This window comes from Pempheris klunzingeri, chromosome 12 (genome assembly GCF_042242105.1).
Source record: "Pempheris klunzingeri isolate RE-2024b chromosome 12, fPemKlu1.hap1, whole genome shotgun sequence".
Classification (NCBI taxonomy): Eukaryota; Metazoa; Chordata; class Actinopteri; order Acropomatiformes; family Pempheridae; genus Pempheris; species Pempheris klunzingeri.
In genome coordinates, this window is record NC_092023.1 from 5,581,433 (window position 1) to 5,600,647 (window position 19,215).

General features: G+C 41.9%; 2 protein-coding genes across 2 annotated transcripts; one reads left to right on the forward strand and one right to left on the reverse strand.

Annotated features, from left to right (window-relative positions):
• Window positions 1-610: 610 nt before the first annotated feature.
• Window positions 611-14,835, forward strand: ogdhl (oxoglutarate dehydrogenase L). The gene is made up of 22 exons (XM_070840471.1): window positions 611-832; window positions 1,140-1,310; window positions 2,143-2,245; window positions 4,176-4,291; window positions 4,392-4,546; window positions 4,937-5,083; window positions 5,187-5,277; window positions 5,372-5,551; window positions 5,674-5,802; window positions 6,191-6,370; window positions 6,447-6,599; window positions 7,249-7,351; window positions 7,479-7,607; window positions 7,999-8,149; window positions 11,004-11,131; window positions 11,215-11,393; window positions 12,054-12,125; window positions 12,690-12,815; window positions 13,583-13,655; window positions 13,738-13,901; window positions 14,442-14,596; window positions 14,712-14,835. Exons 1-22 carry the CDS (start codon window positions 611-613, stop codon window positions 14,833-14,835), a joined length of 3,051 nt encoding a protein of 1,016 aa, XP_070696572.1.
• A 2,128-nt stretch (window positions 14,836-16,963) lies between these two features.
• Window positions 16,964-17,550, reverse strand: c12h10orf53 (chromosome 12 C10orf53 homolog). The gene is made up of 3 exons (XM_070841527.1): window positions 17,457-17,550; window positions 17,268-17,387; window positions 16,964-17,171 (listed from the first exon to the last, which is right to left on the reverse strand). The coding sequence occupies exons 1-3, from the start codon at window positions 17,548-17,550 to the stop codon at window positions 17,107-17,109; spliced, it is 279 nt and encodes a 92-aa protein (XP_070697628.1). The 3' UTR covers window positions 16,964-17,106.
• Between the last annotated feature and the right edge of the window lie 1,665 nt (window positions 17,551-19,215).

Genomic DNA, 19,215 nt, shown 5'->3' on the forward strand with positions numbered 1-19,215 from the left:
GGATTTATGTTGACGTTGAGGGATTAGTGGTCCAGAGAAAGCGTAACAGACCCAGAATGAAATAGGCAATGTTTGGGCACTGATGTCTGCGCCGTAGCCCGAAGGAGCCCGTAAAGCATCCTGCAGGAGAAGGTGAGGAGGGAGCAGAAGCGGGTAGGAAGCCCCGCTGCAGCAGTGGGCCATCGCGCTCGGGCTCTTCGCGGTTACGCGCTTTTTGCACCTGCAGAGACTTTGCAGAAACACGCACAGGCCTTTCGTGGCCGTATTTACTTTTGCAGATGTTTCACATTAATGTATGCTATTTCGATCAGAGCGAATCCCGTCGGAAACACAAGGCTGTAAAGGTCATTCTGTCCATAAGGAGCCTGTGCGTAACTGTAGTCCCCGTTAAGTGCGGTATGCGCCATGTGCAGAGAACTAAAATCACTTTAATGTGTGACGGTCAGAAAATCAGTGTTCAGATGATGCTTTGTAATAAAATTGACCTCAAACGCAGTCACACACACCTTTTCTACGTTTTCATACATGATTTTCCGAGATGAAAGAACCCGAGATGTCTACAACTCTCTGAACCCTAACCTTTTTTTTTTTCCCTCATCTCTCTCCAGCCATGAGTCAGTTTAGGGCGTTAGCGGGTGTGCTGAGGGGAGGGCGTGTCGGGGGGAGTCAGTGGATCCGAGGGCCGGGAGGGGGCCCGGTCAGGCGCTGCGTTGAACCCAGGAGAGGCTGCTCCTCCGGGGCTGCACCTGTTCTCTCATCGGTGGCCAGTAGCTCCAGCTACGTGGAGGAGATGTACTTTGCCTGGCTGGAGGACCATAAAAACGTCCACGAGGTAACACTGTGCAACATGTGGCATTTCTCCCCATACTGATGAAGAACAGAACACATGTAACACTAGATGTAGGCTAAGCTTTGCTGGAAATGTGCACACCTTGAACTGGTTTAACTGCTGTTGCTAGTGTTGGTCTTGGAATCCAGTTCAGCATATCCTGTAACTGCAATGTCCTGGATTCTCATCCAGCCTTTCACTGCCCCGTCATCCCCCAAACAAGCAGCCAGTGAGCAGCAGAGATACTTTTGATCCATGTTTGCGATGGACCTGCTTGACTCTGCTGGATCTGTCTTCCTCTGCGTTCTAGTCTTGGGACACGTTCTTCCGTAACATCCAGACCTCCAGTCCATCTGTCGAGGCGGGTGAGAGACGCCCCTCCACACTGCTCCAGGGCCGAGTGCTGTCCCACTCACCAGACATGGCGCAGAAAGTGGTGGAGGACCACCTGGCTGTGCACACTCTCATTAGAGCCTACCAGGTACTCCACACTCACCAGACCCAGCTGTGACACACACACTCAAACACACACACACACACACATCACTTATCAGCTTGTATAATGTGGATTTATGTTATTTACAAATGAGAGGATTGATCACATATCTCCTGGGCATCCATTTAAATCTTAATGCCTTGTCTGTGTACAGAATTAAGATGCCATCCACCTCGAGCCATGACTGGCTGGCTATTTGTATCTCTGATGTGTTTGTGAAAAATGCATCAAACAAAATCCACTTGACTTGCCGAAACAGATGCAACTGGCAATGAAAGCTGTTTATACTGTGTGTCCTTGTATTAAAAGGAATATACAATTTGTTTGTCACTGCACAAGGTTATGCAAATTGCAAGATTAACTCTAACCTACTTACCCAGACTGCTTTTTGAAAATGGAAATATCAAAGAGACTACTTAAACAAAACAGGTGGTAACATTTCCCCTCGCCCTCAAATTAATTCGAGGAACTATCCGAGGGATTTATTAAATTCTGTCTTTTGGCAAAGGCGTCACTTTTATTCCCAGCTTGTTGAAAACCTGGTGGGAATGTGTGTGTGTGTGAGTGTGAGAGCGGGTGTGTATGTGTGTATGTGTGTGAGCGTGTGTGTGAGCTGGTGTGTGTGTGTGCACATTGACATAGAAGCACTCCCATGGGGCTTTTTCTCAGAAAGGTTGACCTATAACTGAGTGTTATCTTATTCTCAAGCTGTTCACACTTAATCTTTCCTGCTTGTCACTTTGTCTTCTTTGCCTGATTCTCCTCATCCCTTCCTTCCTCGCTCCTCCTTCACGTATCTGTCCGTTTCTCCCTGTAGATTCGTGGTCACCACGTTGCCCAGTTAGACCCTCTGGGAATCCTGGATGCTGACCTGGACTCCTTTGTTCCCTCCGACCTGATCACCACCATCGATAAATTAGGTGAGCCTGCAAAATCTAATTTGTGGAACAAAGAAGAATTTTTGTCATGTTGTTGTTTTCATTGTTTTTACTTTACAGAGGTCAAATACGTGTCAAAATAAAACATTTAGCCAAATTTGTTCTTGAAACACTGATACAGAGACACAAGCTTATCATCTAAGGGAGGAGGTCTAGAGCTTCTTACTTTAGTCCCTTTCCTTAACTGATTAGATTCCTGCTATAGAAGTCCTTCCTTCTAATTACCTCAGAATACTTATCGTGTATAAAGAATTTAACTCATGCATATTATTTTTAATTGGCCGGGTTACTTCAGAAGCTCAATTTGCCTTAGAATGAAAATATCTGATTTGTATTTTTCTGGATTTTATTTCAGTAGCATTTCTGAATCCCTGTGTGGGTTTGTGCAGTACATACATGTTCGTCTGTACACATCTCTGGTCCAGGGTTGCATAACTCATCAGGCCCAAGATTGTAAGTGGTATTTCAGTATAAGAGACCCCGTCACGTTCTCTGCCAAGTCTGTATACGGCTTGGTCAGCCTAATGCCGTCATTAATCTCAGGCCTAGCCCTTGTCATTCTCCATTTCATTTAGCGGACTGAGGATCAGAGGATGTGGGAAGGCCACAGAACGCGATCGAAGTCTACAGTAATAACCAGTAAAGAGGAAGGAGAGAGAGACATTGTTTCTGTTGGCTGCTCTTATCAGTGATCAGTGTGTGTCAGGACATAGCGTTGCATTATGTATTGTCACCAGGCCCATAACGCCCTAATGAAAGCTAATGAGAGCCTCTGTGGCCCCTCATTTGGTCAGCTGATAGTACAGGAGTCTATTTTTGGCCCCCTTTGTCTTTGCTGTGTTCCTAATATGATTTGCACCAGTCTCCTCTTATGTTTCCTGCAATCTTGAGCTTGACCAGCCCTCTCAGGTGGGCTTTGTCAGCACAGAAACTTATTCTGATGCTGTATCTCCACAGGTCCCACTATTGTACAGGAGATTTCATGACCACTCTTCGTTTCTCACAGTTTTTGTCAACAAAATTGATTAAAAAAATGTCATTAACTGCATTGATTTCCTTTAAGTGTGCAGGGGACACTATCATCCTGCTCATTAAAAAAAACTAGCAAGTCTAACCCAAAAAATGCTTAGGGCACCCTTTCAATAAAATCACTCAAACCTAAAATTTAACTTAAGTCTCAGTTAGGGCCCCAGGTTACAATTATTTTCCTGATCAATTAATCTCTTGGTTATTCAAGTAATGCATTAATCAATTAGTCTATAACGTGTCCTAAAGTTGTGAAAAATGGCAATATCAATTTCCCAGAGCCCAAGGTGAATTTAGATTAGTTTTATCCAACTAACAGTCAAAAACCCAAATGTGTTCAATACATGATGGTGTACAGCAGATCAAATCAGCCGGTCCTCACATTTGAGAAGCTGGAACCAACGATTGTTGGGTATTTATGCTCGATTAAACAACTAAAACTGTTTTTCAATGGTCAAAATTGTTTGGTGACTAATTTTTGTTTTTTAAAATTTCTATGATCTCGGTAATCCTGATAAAACACATTTATAGTTTTTAGTATTGGTCACACTCTCTGATCTGATTTCTGCTGCCTTCCTGCCATATCAAAAGGAATGGAGAATCAAAATATATTAAAATTTCAGGTTCAGGTCATTAACTAAACTTGGATGAAGACAGTGAAAAAGACTTTTTCTTTCTTTGGTTTGAATCTTTCTTAAGTCCTGTTGAATCGCATGAGCGCAGTGCTCCCTGGAAACTACCAGCTTCCAACCTCCACAGCTTTAATTATAATTTGGGAGGGAGAATACTTTTGTTTAGACACGTCATATTTGCTCAGGGCCAGTAAGCAGGTTATGTGCTCTGGAGAGATTTAAATAAAACTGTGTTTCACGTGTCGTTATCATAGGTTTCTACGGTCTTGATGAGTCTGACTTGGATAGGAGCTTTCAGCTGCCCCCCACCACCTTCATCGGAGGCGGAGACTCCACTCTTCCTCTTAGAGAAATCATACGCAGACTGGAGGTATTTTGTTGGTGTGTTTGTGTCCCTGCATGTGTCTGATGATAGTGGAAAGCCATAACAGTGTAGCATGCTGTTTGTTTTCTTATCTCTTCTTTTTCAGACCTCCTACTGTGGCCACATAGGGGTTGAGTTTATGTTCATTAACAACGTGGACCAGTGTCAGTGGATTCGCCAGAAATTTGAGACTCCGGGAATCCTGCAGTTCACTAATGCTCAGAAGAGAACTTTGCTAGCCCGCCTGGTCAGATCCACACGGTCAGCAAAGAACAAACATCTACTGACTTGACACTCTGATGACAGCACAATACCTCACTTTTAGTTATAGCTCACATCAGAGTCACGTAATGGAAACAGAACTCTTATACATGCATATATCTGCAAACGTAAACACCCCATTCTTCATGTGGGCTCAGTTTCATATTTGATAAATGATTTCAGAACTCACCAGAGGTTCGTGGAAGTGATCCACCTATTGTTACTTTTGCATTTGTATTAACACACGCTGGTACTGAAATAATCTAAGTTGAGGTGTAAATAGTACAAAACCATCATAGTATTAATCCAGAATATTTTTTATTGTAATGGAGCATAATCATCAGTCAGTAGCAGTATAATCTGTAGCTTCTTCATCTTTTTTCTGTCTAGGTTTGAGGACTTCCTGGCCAGAAAGTGGTCATCAGAGAAACGCTTTGGGCTGGAGGGCTGTGAAGTGCTCATCCCTGCTCTTAAAACCATCATTGACAAGTCGAGCGCTGAAGGGATCGACAGTGTGATCATGGGGATGCCTCATCGGTACTGTGTATTCCACATTTTCTCCCCTCTCGGTTCACTCTGTGCACACAGCTAATTCTTGTCCGTCCATCTTTGATACAGACTTTTTAAACTCTACTTCCAGGGGTCGACTGAATGTCTTGGCCAATGTGATCCGTAAGGACCTGAATCAGATCTTCTGTCAGTTCGACCCCAAGTTAGAGGCTGCTGATGAGGTGAGGAAAACAGCTGATGCGTGGCAGTGTGGATGGAAGAGCAGTCTGGAGATACAGCTGATGCTTTATTTCATAACATTTTGTACACCTGCAGGGTTCAGGTGATGTCAAATACCACCTTGGGATGTACCACGAGAGGATTAACCGTGAGACAGACAAGAACATCACGCTGTCACTCATGGCGAACCCTTCTCACCTGGAGGCAGTGGATCCAGTGGTTCAGGGCAAGGCCAAAGCTGAGCAGTTCTACAGAGGAGACGCTCGGGGAAAGAAGGTAACACCTATTGTACCAGGTCCACAGTGGCTCATGATGTGTTTGAAGATGTTAATATGAATTTGCATTCGAAACACATTATGTTACTGTTTCCTGTTGAGTCTATAATGGGATTTTTCCAGGTGATGTCCATCCTGATGCATGGCGACGCTGCTTTTGCTGGACAAGGAGTTGTCTATGAGACTTTCCACCTAAGTGAGCTCCCCTCCTACACCACACATGGTACGATCCATGTGGTGGTCAATAACCAGGTACTGCAGAGTTCACTGTCACTGTAACATGTCACATGATACATTTACCATTTACCAGAATGCATATGTTCTATTATTTGCTCACATGCTAACGGTTATGGCAGTAGTGCTGATATTATTGCTAAAACTAATGGACCTACTGCTGTAAATACTGTAAATACTGCTAGTGCTTTTAAACCGTCTGCAGCTATTAATAATAATAAGTTGTTTAAATTCATTACTTCAAGAAAACTGTAAATAAAAATGAGCTGCTAAATGCTTTGTTGAGCATATATTTTCTGATGTTATTCATAACAGTAGAGGACATTTCGTTGTACTGAGCATAATTTTACATGTGATTCCAGGCTTTAAATGGTATCACTTCTCACGTGTGGCTGTTTCCTCTCAGATTGGCTTCACTACAGACCCTCGAATGGCCCGCTCCTCCCCCTACCCCACTGACGTGGCTCGAGTTGTCAATGCTCCCATCTTCCATGTGAATGCCGATGACCCTGAGGCTGTCATGTACGTGTGCCGGGTGGCTGCAGAGTGGAGGGCCACCTTCAACAAGGATGTCGTCATTGACCTGGTTAGTCTCCTAATGGATTAACAAGCACCACGATTATAATTGTGCATTTAAACATGGCATCTGTGTGTGTTTACAGGTTTGTTACAGACGGTTTGGCCACAATGAGATGGACGAGCCCATGTTCACCCAGCCTCTGATGTACAAACAGATCCGTCGGCAGGAGCATGTGCTGAAAAAGTACTCTGACAAGCTCATTGCTGAGGGAGTGGTGACACTGCAAGAATTTGAGGTTTGTGATCTAAAGCCGTTTGCTCTTGTTGAATATACTGTATATTGGTAGCTGCCACTGTATCCTCTTTTATTTGGTACCGCCATCCGCTGGTTGCACTATGTGCATTAAATCACACTTAGATATTACCCTAGCCTCCGCGTAAATATGTTGTGCCAGCATTGCACTGCTGTATTTGAGGTTCAATTTACTGCCTCAGTTCATTCACCTAGCCTCACAATCCCTCACATAGAGTATATATTGCTCAATGAAGTTGAAGTATACCTCAGCTTCTGGCACCATTCAAAGGAACTGCTCAGGTTCTTCATCCAAAACAGAAGCTTTGATTGTAACATCCATTGTGGACATTTTTTTTATAGCTCATGTCTGTATGAGAAATACTGCAGCTCCGCTCTGGTGTGCTAGTTCCTGGCTTTTGATTGACATTGTTTTGTGTTATGTGGCCTGCTTTTTGGAGCCCCATTTTTAATATAGCAAGGTTGAACCATTGCTGTGTGTTGGGACTTTTCTCCTCTAATCTCTCTCTCTCAGCTACACACAGTTCTGGTTAGTTAGCTGTAGTCCTTTACTTGAAGTAAACTAACTGTGCATCAGTTATTATGTGACCTTTTTCGTCGTCCTTATTGCACATTACCTTATGTGGTTGCAGGAAGAAGTTGCGAAATATGACAAGATATGTGAGGAGGCCTATACAAGCTCCAAGGATGAAAAAATCCTACACATTCAACACTGGCTCGACTCCCCCTGGCCAGGTATATTGTCCCTTTGAAATCCAGTAATTCAAGTTTATTTTCTTCATTTGATCGACTGCTTTCTATGTGAATACGTTCAGTTCCTGCTGGAGTGAAGCTGTCTCTCTCTCTCTCTCTCTCTCTGTAGATTTCTTCACAGCTGAGGGAGAGCCCAAGAGCACGAGCTGTGTCCCCACAGGACTGGACGAGGAGATTCTGCAGCACATTGGCCAGACAGCCAGCTCAGTGCCTCTGCAAGATTTTAAGATCCACCCTGGTGAGTATGGTTGCTGTGTATTGAAGAGAGTAAAGCAGAAAGACGAGCTAACACACATGCATATTGTTATTACTGTAGTGATGATAATATGCTGTGCAAGAAGTCTGCACAATGACAGAAGAGCACACATTACTGAGATATATACAGCTGAATGATGTGTTAAAAATCCATATAACACATTTTTTTTTATCTACAGGGATGATATTAAGCCACTTAAATCACTAGCTGGTGTTTGACCTGCACAGCTGATTTGGTTATTTCTATAGCAATTACAACTCTCACAAGGGTTTTCAATGTTATTTACAACACAGTACATCAGTCGATTGCAGCTTACACTCCCTTCCCCATTGTTCTCCTAAGATATCACTTGGTTTGTGTGTGTGTTCTCCAGGTGTGTCTCGTATCCTGCGTGGTAGAGCTGACCTGGTGAAGAACCGCCAGATGGACTGGGCTCTAGGAGAGTACATGGCCTTTGGTAGCCTTCTCAAAGATGGCATCCATGTACGACTCAGCGGGCAGGATGTGGAGCGGGGCACCTTCAGGTGAGGCTACGTCAACGCAGCTGAGAACTAGGAGGAACTCCCACTGCCAACACGGTCCTCTACTGTTAACCAGCGTGCAGCTCTGCTGTGTTAAAGGAACCTGAATCAGGAGAGCGTTTTTACTATATAGATTTTTACCATCTTGATTTTTATAGCTTGGAAGTGTTTGTGGAGTCTCTCCACTTACTGGATTAACTCATAAATTAGCTTTATTTTCCCTCACAGTGATGTAGGACTGGATGCTTACTAAATACAATTGCTAATCAACTTTCAGCTAAATCATATTGAGACTAAATTACATCTGTTTTTATCATTTTACAAATTTGTGTCGTCAAAATTAATGATCAAATGAAATTTAACAATAGGAGTTATTTACACATATGATATATATATATATATATATATATATATATATATATATATACACACACACACACACACAGAACACAGTTAATTTTTAAAATTTTTATTTTTTACGTACATTTGCTGTATTGTGATATCTTGGAAATACTCTCAATACTAAAGATAAAGATAAAGATTTGAACAATGTTACCCAGCTCTACAGTGACTCAACCTGCCTGACCAGAGATAAAGGGTAAGGAACGGTCACCTAAAAGATGGTGAATTAAGCACTTTATGGTGGGTGGGTGGTGGCGGTGGTAGGGTGGTGCAGGGAGTCTGACAGACAGAAGACGTCAGCACAGTCTCCTGGGAACTGTGAAGCCCACATGGTGTTGTCATGGTATGGAGGGAACGAGTGACACATGAACAAAACCAGCTCCCCCTTTCACTGCGCCTGTCTCATCTGTCCCCTATCATTTCTCCACCAGCCCATCTTCACTGACACCACCTCCTCCAACCCCCCCACCTCGAGCTGAGCTCACTGCGACATACATCACACTAACTAACCAGAGACTACAGGGTTTAGCTTTTCTTTTGCCTGGCGTTTACCACTGACGTTTACTTCCCCCCGTCCGCTATCCTCTTCAGCGGGGTAATTCACCCAGCTGAAAAAAACGACAGCAGTCAAACGCAAACACAGACATCGTCCCTTCATCTCTGTATCACCTCTTGTTTATTTAAATCCTGAGTCCATGTTTTATTATTCGTGTTGGCTTTCTTTCTCATTATACCTCGGCTATACTTTACCGCCTTTACCACCACCCCTTATAGCTTTCCTCCTCCTCCCACCTAGAGTTTTTTTTTCATCCCCCACTACTCTGTTTCCCTTCATAGTTCTTAGGAGGTGAGCATATTGGCATGTTACAGTTGAGTGGCCCTGCGTGCTTTTCTGTGATGTACGTAACAGCGTGGACTAATGGATTCAGTCGTCGTGTTTGGGTAGGTTGCATGCACTGCGCGGTGCACCCCTTTCCCTGACTAATGGGGCCCCCAGGCAGTGGAAATGTGTGTGTGCGTATTTGTGCTTTTGTGTGTGTGAAAGAAAGAGAGACGGAAAAAGAGAATTGAGCACGCAGTTTATGAGGCAATCCCAGAGAAAGACCTCATTCTTGCGAGGTTTTTGGGTCCTCTTTGTATTGTGTGCGCGAGCGGATTGAGAAAATGAAACACGAAACTGTGAGTTACCTCAATTAATGCTGGATGCTCTAGATTTTGTTCGTTCATCAAAGGATTTCATGAAGAGGAAATGTATATCCTGCAAACGTGGGGCAAGGATCAAACAAAACAATTATGCAGTACATCATGCGCCCTCATTAGTCCACAATTATGGATGATGTTATTCAAAGGACTCCAGTCATGATCATGTAGTCTTCTAGGAGGTAATATATCACATAGATAATAATCAATAGATTTTGGTTATTTCCTGCAGTTCTTCCGCCTGACCATTACACAACCTCTAGCACTGGGTGTGTGTGAGAGAGTGTGTGTGCCTGTGTAGATGTCATTAAAGTGATGTTAAAGGGGTTTAAGTGATTGTCTGATCGTGCTGGTTTTGAAGGCTGATTCCTACACTGGGAGCGAGGGAACTGGCAGAGCTTGTTAACGCTTGGCTCTTTGCTCCCATCAACTCTTGTTGGGCCTCACACTGACTAAAGATGAGGAGAGAGGAGGGTGCTCCTCATGAAGCGCCTTTATGGGCCACAGCACGGTCTGCAGTGTGTGCGTGTATTTACCCTGCATCTACTGGGTTAAGAACCTTTAAACAATCCTTTTGTCCTTGAAAACTTACTTGTTTTCTACATCATCATTTAAGAAAATATAATTTTACAGTTATAAATGCTAGAAATGTGTCTGCTAAATACGTTAAAATCAATAATCGATCATGGATTCATCATTTAAGTAATTTATCAAGCAAAAATGACAAATATAAACTAGTTCCAGCTTCTCAAATGTGCCGGGTTACTGTTTTTCTGTTTTCTATTCTTGTAAGGTGAACATTTTTATTTTTTATTTTTTTAGACATTTTATAGACATTTATTAGAAAATTATCATTAGTCCAAACAATAATAATAAGAAAAGTGTAAGTTGCAGTCCTGCTGAAAACGTGAATACAACATGTGTCACAGCCTCTTAAACTGGTCTATCTGGTTGTTTTTGTTTACATGACACTTCACCCATTAATTTCAGCTAAATATGATATAAATACTTTTAGTAACATGATTCATTTTTTATGCTCTACAATCTTTTTAAGCACCATACACAACCACACATCATATAACTTGGCACAACAGTGGTGTTTCAGCCATGGATTGTCATGGTGCCCAGAGGATGTATCCCAGTGTTAATGAACGCTAAACTAAAATGCTGCACATGGTTACCTTTATAAATGCTAGTTTTGTATCTGTATGCCTGTTTCAGTCTGCTGTATCTCTGCCTCTCTTGTGTTTTGCAGTCACCGTCATCATGTCCTGCACGACCAAGAGGTGGACAAACGTATCTGTGTTCCCATGAACCACCTGTGGGCCAACCAGGCTCCTTACACTGTCTGCAACAGCTCCTTATCGGAGTATGGAGTGCTCGGTAAGACTGGAGCCGCTCCGGCCACACAGCATGCCGTAGTAAGTTATGTTTGTTATTCTGAGTGACGACGACTGTGACTTCAGGTTTTGAGCTTGGCTTTGCCATGGCCAGTCCGAACGCTCTGGTCCTGTGGGAGGCCCAGTTTGGAGACTTTCACAACACAGCCCAGTGTATCATTGACCAGTTCATCAGCCCCGGCCAAGCCAAGTGGGTCCGCAACAATGGGATTGTCCTTCTGCTGCCGCACGGGATGGAAGGAATGGTGAGAAGTGTGAACGTAATTTATTGTGCTCATTATGCTTCGCCTTGTACTGAACTGTATTCAACCTCAGTGAGACAGATGCTTTTCCTCAGTAGACTTCAGAGGTAAAACTAAACCAGGCTGTACTGTGCCGGTCTGAAGTATTTACTCATGAATTTGGATATTTTTAGGCCTCCATGCTGGTTTTATGTTTTGTTTTTTTGTCAGTTCGTCTGTTCGTCCACGTCCATGTGCGAACATTTGAATTTGCCTCAAATGCTCACTTGTACTTGAGAATGAAGTGAAGTTTTTGCTGGTCAAAGGTCAGGGCCGCTGTGACCTCGTGAAAAACAACATTTTTGGCCAGAACTCAAGAATTTATTCACTAATTAAGTTCAACCTCACTGTGGCATAATTATGTTCTGCAAAAACACTGTTATGGCCGTTATTCTACACCATAACTCTGGAACAGAAGGGGAATATTTCACATTTGAATGGATACTGAATTGGACACTAATCTTGAGTCTGGATAGACATGAATGTAAACTGCAACATGAGCATTTGGCGAAGTCATAAAACCACCAGCTGGTAATTCTAGCTGAACAATATTTTATATTTTAGTGGGATTCCTCTTCCAGTTTTGTCGTTATATGTCTTGCTCTTCTTCTCCTCTGTCCTCAGGGCCCCGAACATTCATCAGCTCGACCTGAACGCTTCCTGCAAATGAGCAAAGATGATCCCGATCACTTCCCTGTATGTTCGCATGTGGACTTTACATTATGGCTCTGATGGTTACCAATTTGAGGATCATGATTACCTGTTGATATATGTGCTCCGTACTGCTGCAGATGACATGAAATAGCTTCCTGTATTATTAGCTATGCTGATCTCATGACCACTCAAGCGATGGCTCAAGTGATGATTGCCAATTTCTCAAGAGCTTAAAAGTCTCTTCATTACGTCCTACTAAGTGCTGGCATTCAGCAGTAACTCGGGTCCCAAGGGTGAGCTGTTACGAGGGAACCACAGCGGGCTGTATCAGCACAAGCTTACCAGATTCATCTTCAAATGGGATATTGATCAAACTATTAGTGAGAGCATAGTAAGGGATTAACATTCTCTGTTGTGTGTGTGTGTCTGTGTGAGGGAAAGAGAGACAGGCACGGTGCCCTGGTGCACTCATGCTCTTCATTTTCTGCCCAATCATGACAAAAAAAACAACACTATAACTCTACAAAAGAAACTCTACTACAAAGAATTTCTGTTTTTAGAGTCAATAACTTTTGTAATTTCTTTGTAATTCATTTTTTTCCAAAGGGGTTCAGGGGAGATTTTGAAGTCCAGCAGCTGTACGACTGTAACTGGATTGTGGTCAACTGCTCCACGCCTGCTAACTACTGTCATGTGCTCAGACGGCAGATTCTGCTGCCATTCAGAAAGCCGGTAAAGTGTGACATTGTCTTCACTACATTTTGTCTGTGTTGTGCTTGGCTCCTACTTGCGTTTGTCATGTAATAATTGATTTTAGGTTTGAAATTTCCCATTGATTGCTTGGAAGTCGCACATATAAGTCACTACTCTCCTCAAAGATAAATCTGAGGCAAACAATAAAAAAAATCTCATAACATTTGTTAACTGCTTCAACATAACACACATGCTGTCAAAATTATAAATGAAAATTACTTTTATGATAAAATCTGATGTAGTGATGGCTGAATGTTCTTATTCAGTACTTTGAAGCCCTACAGTAGAACTAGTTTGAGTATAAAGTTTTGGGGTGTAAAGCGTTTCTCCTATTTTATACATGCACAGCTCTTTTTTCAGTCTCTCACAGTTCCCAGACACAGTAAATGTCTTAACTGATCCCCTGTCGCACATGAATGCAATGCTTCGCGAAGCATGAGAAAATTACTTCCAGAGCAAATTAGCGAGGGGGCCAATAGGGGATAATATTGTTTGTTTTGTATGAAAAACTCTGAAATTCTGGACTTGGTCGGCTGAGCACTAAGAGTTTTATTTATTTGATTCTTAAAGAAATGTTTTGTTTTCCCAACGCTGATGTTGTGTGATATATGGTGGCAACAAATTAGTGTGAAAAGAGATGAAAACTTTTATCTCAGGAGTTTTTTCAAAGCGCACAATGAAGATACGGATGATAGAATCAATCTGTTGTTTCTCATCGTCAGAAACTTTTTTTTTTTTCCCCACAGCTGATCATTTTCACGCCAAAGTCTCTGCTGAGACACCCGGATGCGAGGTCCAGCTTTGATGACCTCGCCAAAGGTGGAGTTTTACTTTCTCCCTAAAATATGTCATAAATGTTGGTATACAGTGAAATGTTACACATCGTGTTCAATATCTGCAGGCACTAAATTCAAGAGACTGATTCCAGACGAGGGCCCTGCGAGTCTAAACCCAGCCCAAGTGAAGAGAGTGATCTTCTGCACTGGCAAAGTCTACTATGAACTGGCTAAAGAGAGGAAGCAGCAAAAAATGGAGGGAGACATCGCCATCATCAGACTTGAACAGGTGTTTAGTCCTCCTCTGCCAGAGCATGTCAGGCACTGTGGGTCTTCCTGGGCTCAAATTGAAGCTTATGAACTTGGGAAGTTTTCTATATACAAGTGGAGCAGTGATATTCACAATTAAGTGCAGGAAAATAATCATTTTTGATAAGAATTTATCAAGTATCAAGTATTTTTGGAGATGTTGTGGGTGATATTTTAAAACAGGGTGGCAGCAAGCTCCAGAATCTTATTTTACTGCTTTGCCCTTTGTTTTGAGGACACTTCCTGCCAAATTTCATACTTGAGTATGACTATTCATGCGATTGTAGTACCTCAGTTTTTGCATTTACACCATTTTGCCAGAAACGTGTCCCAAAAAAGGGGTTTGGGGACACCTTGAGTTGGGGGTGCTCGTTGTGATCTTATGAAAGCCCAGCGTGTAAGCTAACAGGAAATAATAGTGAAAAAAAGGCAGTAGAAAACATCCTGAGGGATGGATCTGGCTCCCGGCCTGTTTGAAATGAGAGTGATGCTCCCGCTCATTCTTCGGCTTCCTCCTCAGATCTCTCCATTCCCATTTGACCTGGTCAGAGAGGAGGTAGAAAAATATGCCACTGCTGAGCTGGTCTGGTGTCAGGAGGAGCACAAGAACATGGGCTACTATGATTACGTCAGGCCACGTTTCCTCACAGTGGTGGCCAACAAGAAGCACATATGGTAAGAGTGTCCGTTCACCTGTGACCTGATTTGTTCATGAGTTAAATTAGAAGAATCATTTTAGAGAACCCAGTGAAGGATATTACCTCTGCTCTCTGGTTGTTGTTTCTTTCAGGTATGTGGGACGTGACCCAGCAGCTGCTCCTGCGACAGGCAACAAGTCCACCCATCTCAACGAGCTCAAGAGGTTCATGGACACGGCTTTCAACCTGAGCGCCTTCCAGGGGAAGGACTTGTAATTGAGAACTGGAACAAGAACATGGAGGTGCAGTTTCATCTCCAAACACTAGAGTCTATTTATCGAGTCTTTTAAAACTCTTTTGGCTTTCTGACAATCCGGAGCATAGCCGAGTGTTTTTAGCAAACACTATTTTAACCCCTAATAATTGTACGTAAAAGATAAGTCAGATTATATGATCATTGGGCTTCTGGGACTGGGTGAATATATGTTGAATCCTGACCAAGTCTTTAATAACCTGCAACAGCTTCAATGTCAGAATCACCATGAACAACAACTGGGCAAGAGAGGACAAAACATTTGGACAAACTAGTCGCTAGAATCACTTGTCCTCCACAGTGACAAACAACGAGGGATAGAATGACAAATTGTTGCGCTTGACTCTCATTGTTGTTGCCCTATGTCAAGCGAAATCAAGTAATTTTGATTTATATAGGCCGATATCCTTATACTCTCCATTAGGATTAGGAAAACCTCCACAAAAATGTCTGTGAGACTGAGCCATGTTCAGGCCAATATCATGTAGTCTGATCCTGGCTTTTCTAGAAGAATCTGCACTTTATCCAATCAGCACTATTCAATTTAAGACCTTTATGAGGGCTCTTGCAGAATAAGTACACTGTATGCACACATGTCAAAGCTTGGCTTAGACACAGACTTTTAACCTCTGAATGGTGCTACGCCTCCACCTTTATTTCAAAATAAAAGCAAATATTATACAAACATTTAATATAACTCGGTTATAGAATCATAACCTAAGTTAGCACTGACGTAGCAACATACACACACCAAACTTCAGGTTTGTGACAATCACTGTTTTTGTAGTAGCTTTAATATTGTAGAAACCTCCATTGTTGTCACGCTGAATACTAGTATACAGTATATTAGTGGTATTGACTCGTGTATGTATAGATTTTTTGTAGATGAATAGCACCAACTGATGTACTTAAACAATGAATGTGAATCACATATCACAGGTTTGAAGACTGTTCTGAAATTTAACACATCAGTAGGTTTAGTGCCTGTATTTGCTTTGGCTACCTTAGCTGTTAGTGAAGGAGTCTGTATTTATTGTCACACCTCACTTCACCAGGAGACATGAGCCAGCTGGCACAGAGACTTGCAGCCATGTTTTCTACTTAGGACATAAGGCTCGGCTTCCTCTTCGGAGGCTGAGGGACGCGCACACACAAACGCAGCAAAGCTTCGGATGCTGTGAGAGCAATATTGACGCTTGGTTGTCACAATAAAATCCCCAGGTATTTAACGGAATAGGTATTAGTTACCACTGTGCTTAGAAATGCTCCATAAAATGATGCTTCCTATCTAGCTGTACTGTAGCTTACCTCTTCCTCTTCCAGCTGGGAGATTTAACCATAAGCCATGTATAAATGTAATTTTACATATTTAATGATTGCAAAAAAAGGTTTATGTTTTTTAATAAATAAATAAAAAAGTGTCCTCATACTAGAAACATATGCACAACTTGATAGAGCTGCATTTACACTGGAAATGATAAAATATGCAATAAAATATATTTAAGTTTAATAACATGCTTTGGACGTGATTTTTCAGTTGCAGATGATGTCAAATGTTACCTCGACACTTGAGACTTTGCTTCTGCAGACTTCCATGGCAGGTTCATGTTAGCCAACAATTGCAAACTGGAGATAGGCATCACTGTGTTTTCTCACTTTACGACGACTCTACCTTCTGTGCATCATGCACGGAGGGTAATTTCCATTAAAGTGCTCAAAGTGGTCTACATATGGCAGATTCTTTATTTCCCCAGAGACCAAGATACCTATGCTGGAATTATACAAGTAGTTTTACGTGTGACGGTTGGTTTTTGGAAATTAAACTTAATTTTGGAAGAAAAAAAAGAAAAGAAATGATCACAACCCTGGGATAAGCACCATGTGAGCCTGTTATAAACTAAAAAAATAAACGTGTGAAAACCACAAACCAAAAAAAAAGACTAGCACAAGATAAGCTAATAATGCAGATCCCACTTTATGTTTCTGTAATGATGGAAATTCCCACACAAACCTTCAATTAACATGACCAGTGTGATTTAATGACACTAAACCAAACACCAACTCACTGACATGTGAATTTCTGTCCATCCGTGTTGCAACAATGCAAATAAAAAAACACACACAGTAGCTTTAGTGCTGTGAGGATGGGTGGTAGAAGAAGAAACAGAGAGATTTGCACATGTGTGTGTTTTATATGTTTCATTGAAAAGCTGTGCTGCAGGTTTCTGCTGTCTTCAGTGAGCCTCCTCCACAGCAGCCACAGCTTCTCTGCAGACAGGGTCCAGTTTTCCATCTCCTCCTTCAGGGGCAAAAAAAAAAAACACACAACAGGCTGTCAGACTTGGATTCTGCCTCCCTGCGCACACTGACATCAACCACAACTCCTCAAACTCACCAAACTCCAGCTGCTTCACATCACAGTTGAACACCACCTCCCCGTTGACCACGAGCTCCACCTTGTTCCGCTCGCGTGTTTCTTCCAAGACGCACTGGTGGCCGCGCGCTGTCAGAGCGGCTGTGGACGGACTTCATGTTTAAAGAACCAAGAAAACGGCATTGGACGTTGGTGCGTAAATAAACTTACCCTGGAGACCCTGCAGGCGGAAGGTCCTGTGCTCCACCACTCCGCTGGACTCATACGGTCCGCAGCAAAGGGTCACCCGCGCGTTTTTCGGCATAGTTTGTTATGGTCACCAAGGTAACTGTCACCCACAATGCACCTGTTGCTACCAGGCCTCATTTCCCGGAAGTGCCCCGAGATTCTGTTTGCTCCACTTGTAAATAAATAACCTTTATCCATCATTTGGTGGATGAGACGCTATGATCTAATAATATAATAAGACAAGTATCAGGCTCCAAATCACATGATATATTAGATCTAAATACGAGAAACACAACATTGTAATTGTACTTTTTTATATTCTAGATGATACCAGATTTTTACCATGTTTTACATTTGTAACTCAGAGTCTAATAAACCAGTGTAGGAGGAAAAATATTTTAAAGTCTGATAACAAAACACACACTTTGCACAGGATGCCTCACTGTCCTGTCCTGGGAACTCCAGAGGAGTTTCATCCACAACAGTTTCTGGCATGGTAAAGTAACCCAAGTTAGAGACAGGATAACACACACACACACACACACACACACTCTGCAGTAGCAGAGAGATATGCATGCAAGTTACTGGAATACTACACACACACACACATACAGTGAAAACCAGGATGTCACACACATACAATAAACCAGAATAATCATACACACACCAAATGAAATCACGCCCAATGCAATACACACACATTGAGTAAGTGACACAGTATTAAAGTATAAAAACCCCTGAAGCTGATCAGGACTTGAATTGGAATTGACGTCGATACTGAATTGCTTTGTGAAGCTGTGTTCTTATTTTCCACAACACCAGTTTAAATTTGACTTGGCACCATTTATTTATAAATAAGATATAATACGACTCAATATACAATGATACTTATATCTAAAAAAAATTGAAATAAGCCTTTTTGGCTAGCGCTGGCATATTCACAGAGATGCTGATCAATGAACTTTAAATCAAACAAACAAACAAATAAAGTTGACATAAGAAGTCACAATTGAGAAGTGCAAAAATAATCCATAAATTATCTAATCAGTGACATGTTCCATAAAACACACACATATCAACACATCCCGATGTGTGTTTACTCTGTAAACAGAAAAATCAACATGAGCTGCAGTCAGATTTTACTTTTTTTTAATCTGTAACAGTATTTCATAAATACAATACTTGGACAGTCATAAACACAGTGATCACCTCTGCTTAGTAAGATTCATATATTTACTTTTCACTTTTACATTTACACCCTGTAACATGAGGTTATATCATACAAAAATAACTTAATTGATATATTCTGCTCATGGATTTTAAAAAAATACACAGTTTTGATAAACTAAACAGCATTTAACATTTAAGATTTTGTTCCTTGTCTACACGAGCACAGTATGAGTCCCAGTATATGGACGATTCAGTAACACCACATGTACTGTTGGCACAATAGAGGACAACATAAATGGAATTTGCATAGAAGATTCTAGTTTTACAATGTACCATAGTCATCACAAAATCATTAGATAGCAGCATGTGATTTGTACGTCGACACACAATGAGACAATCAGCCGTTTATCATAACTCAGACTACTTTTGCTGTCAAACTGTCTCACAGCCTTCGTGGACAAAATGATGCAGACATGGAAAAGGGAGAATAAATCTTCAGTGTTTGCATCTTTCTTTTTTTTTCCCCATTTTAATCTTTGCTCATTTCCCACCAACCTTTACATTTACTCTT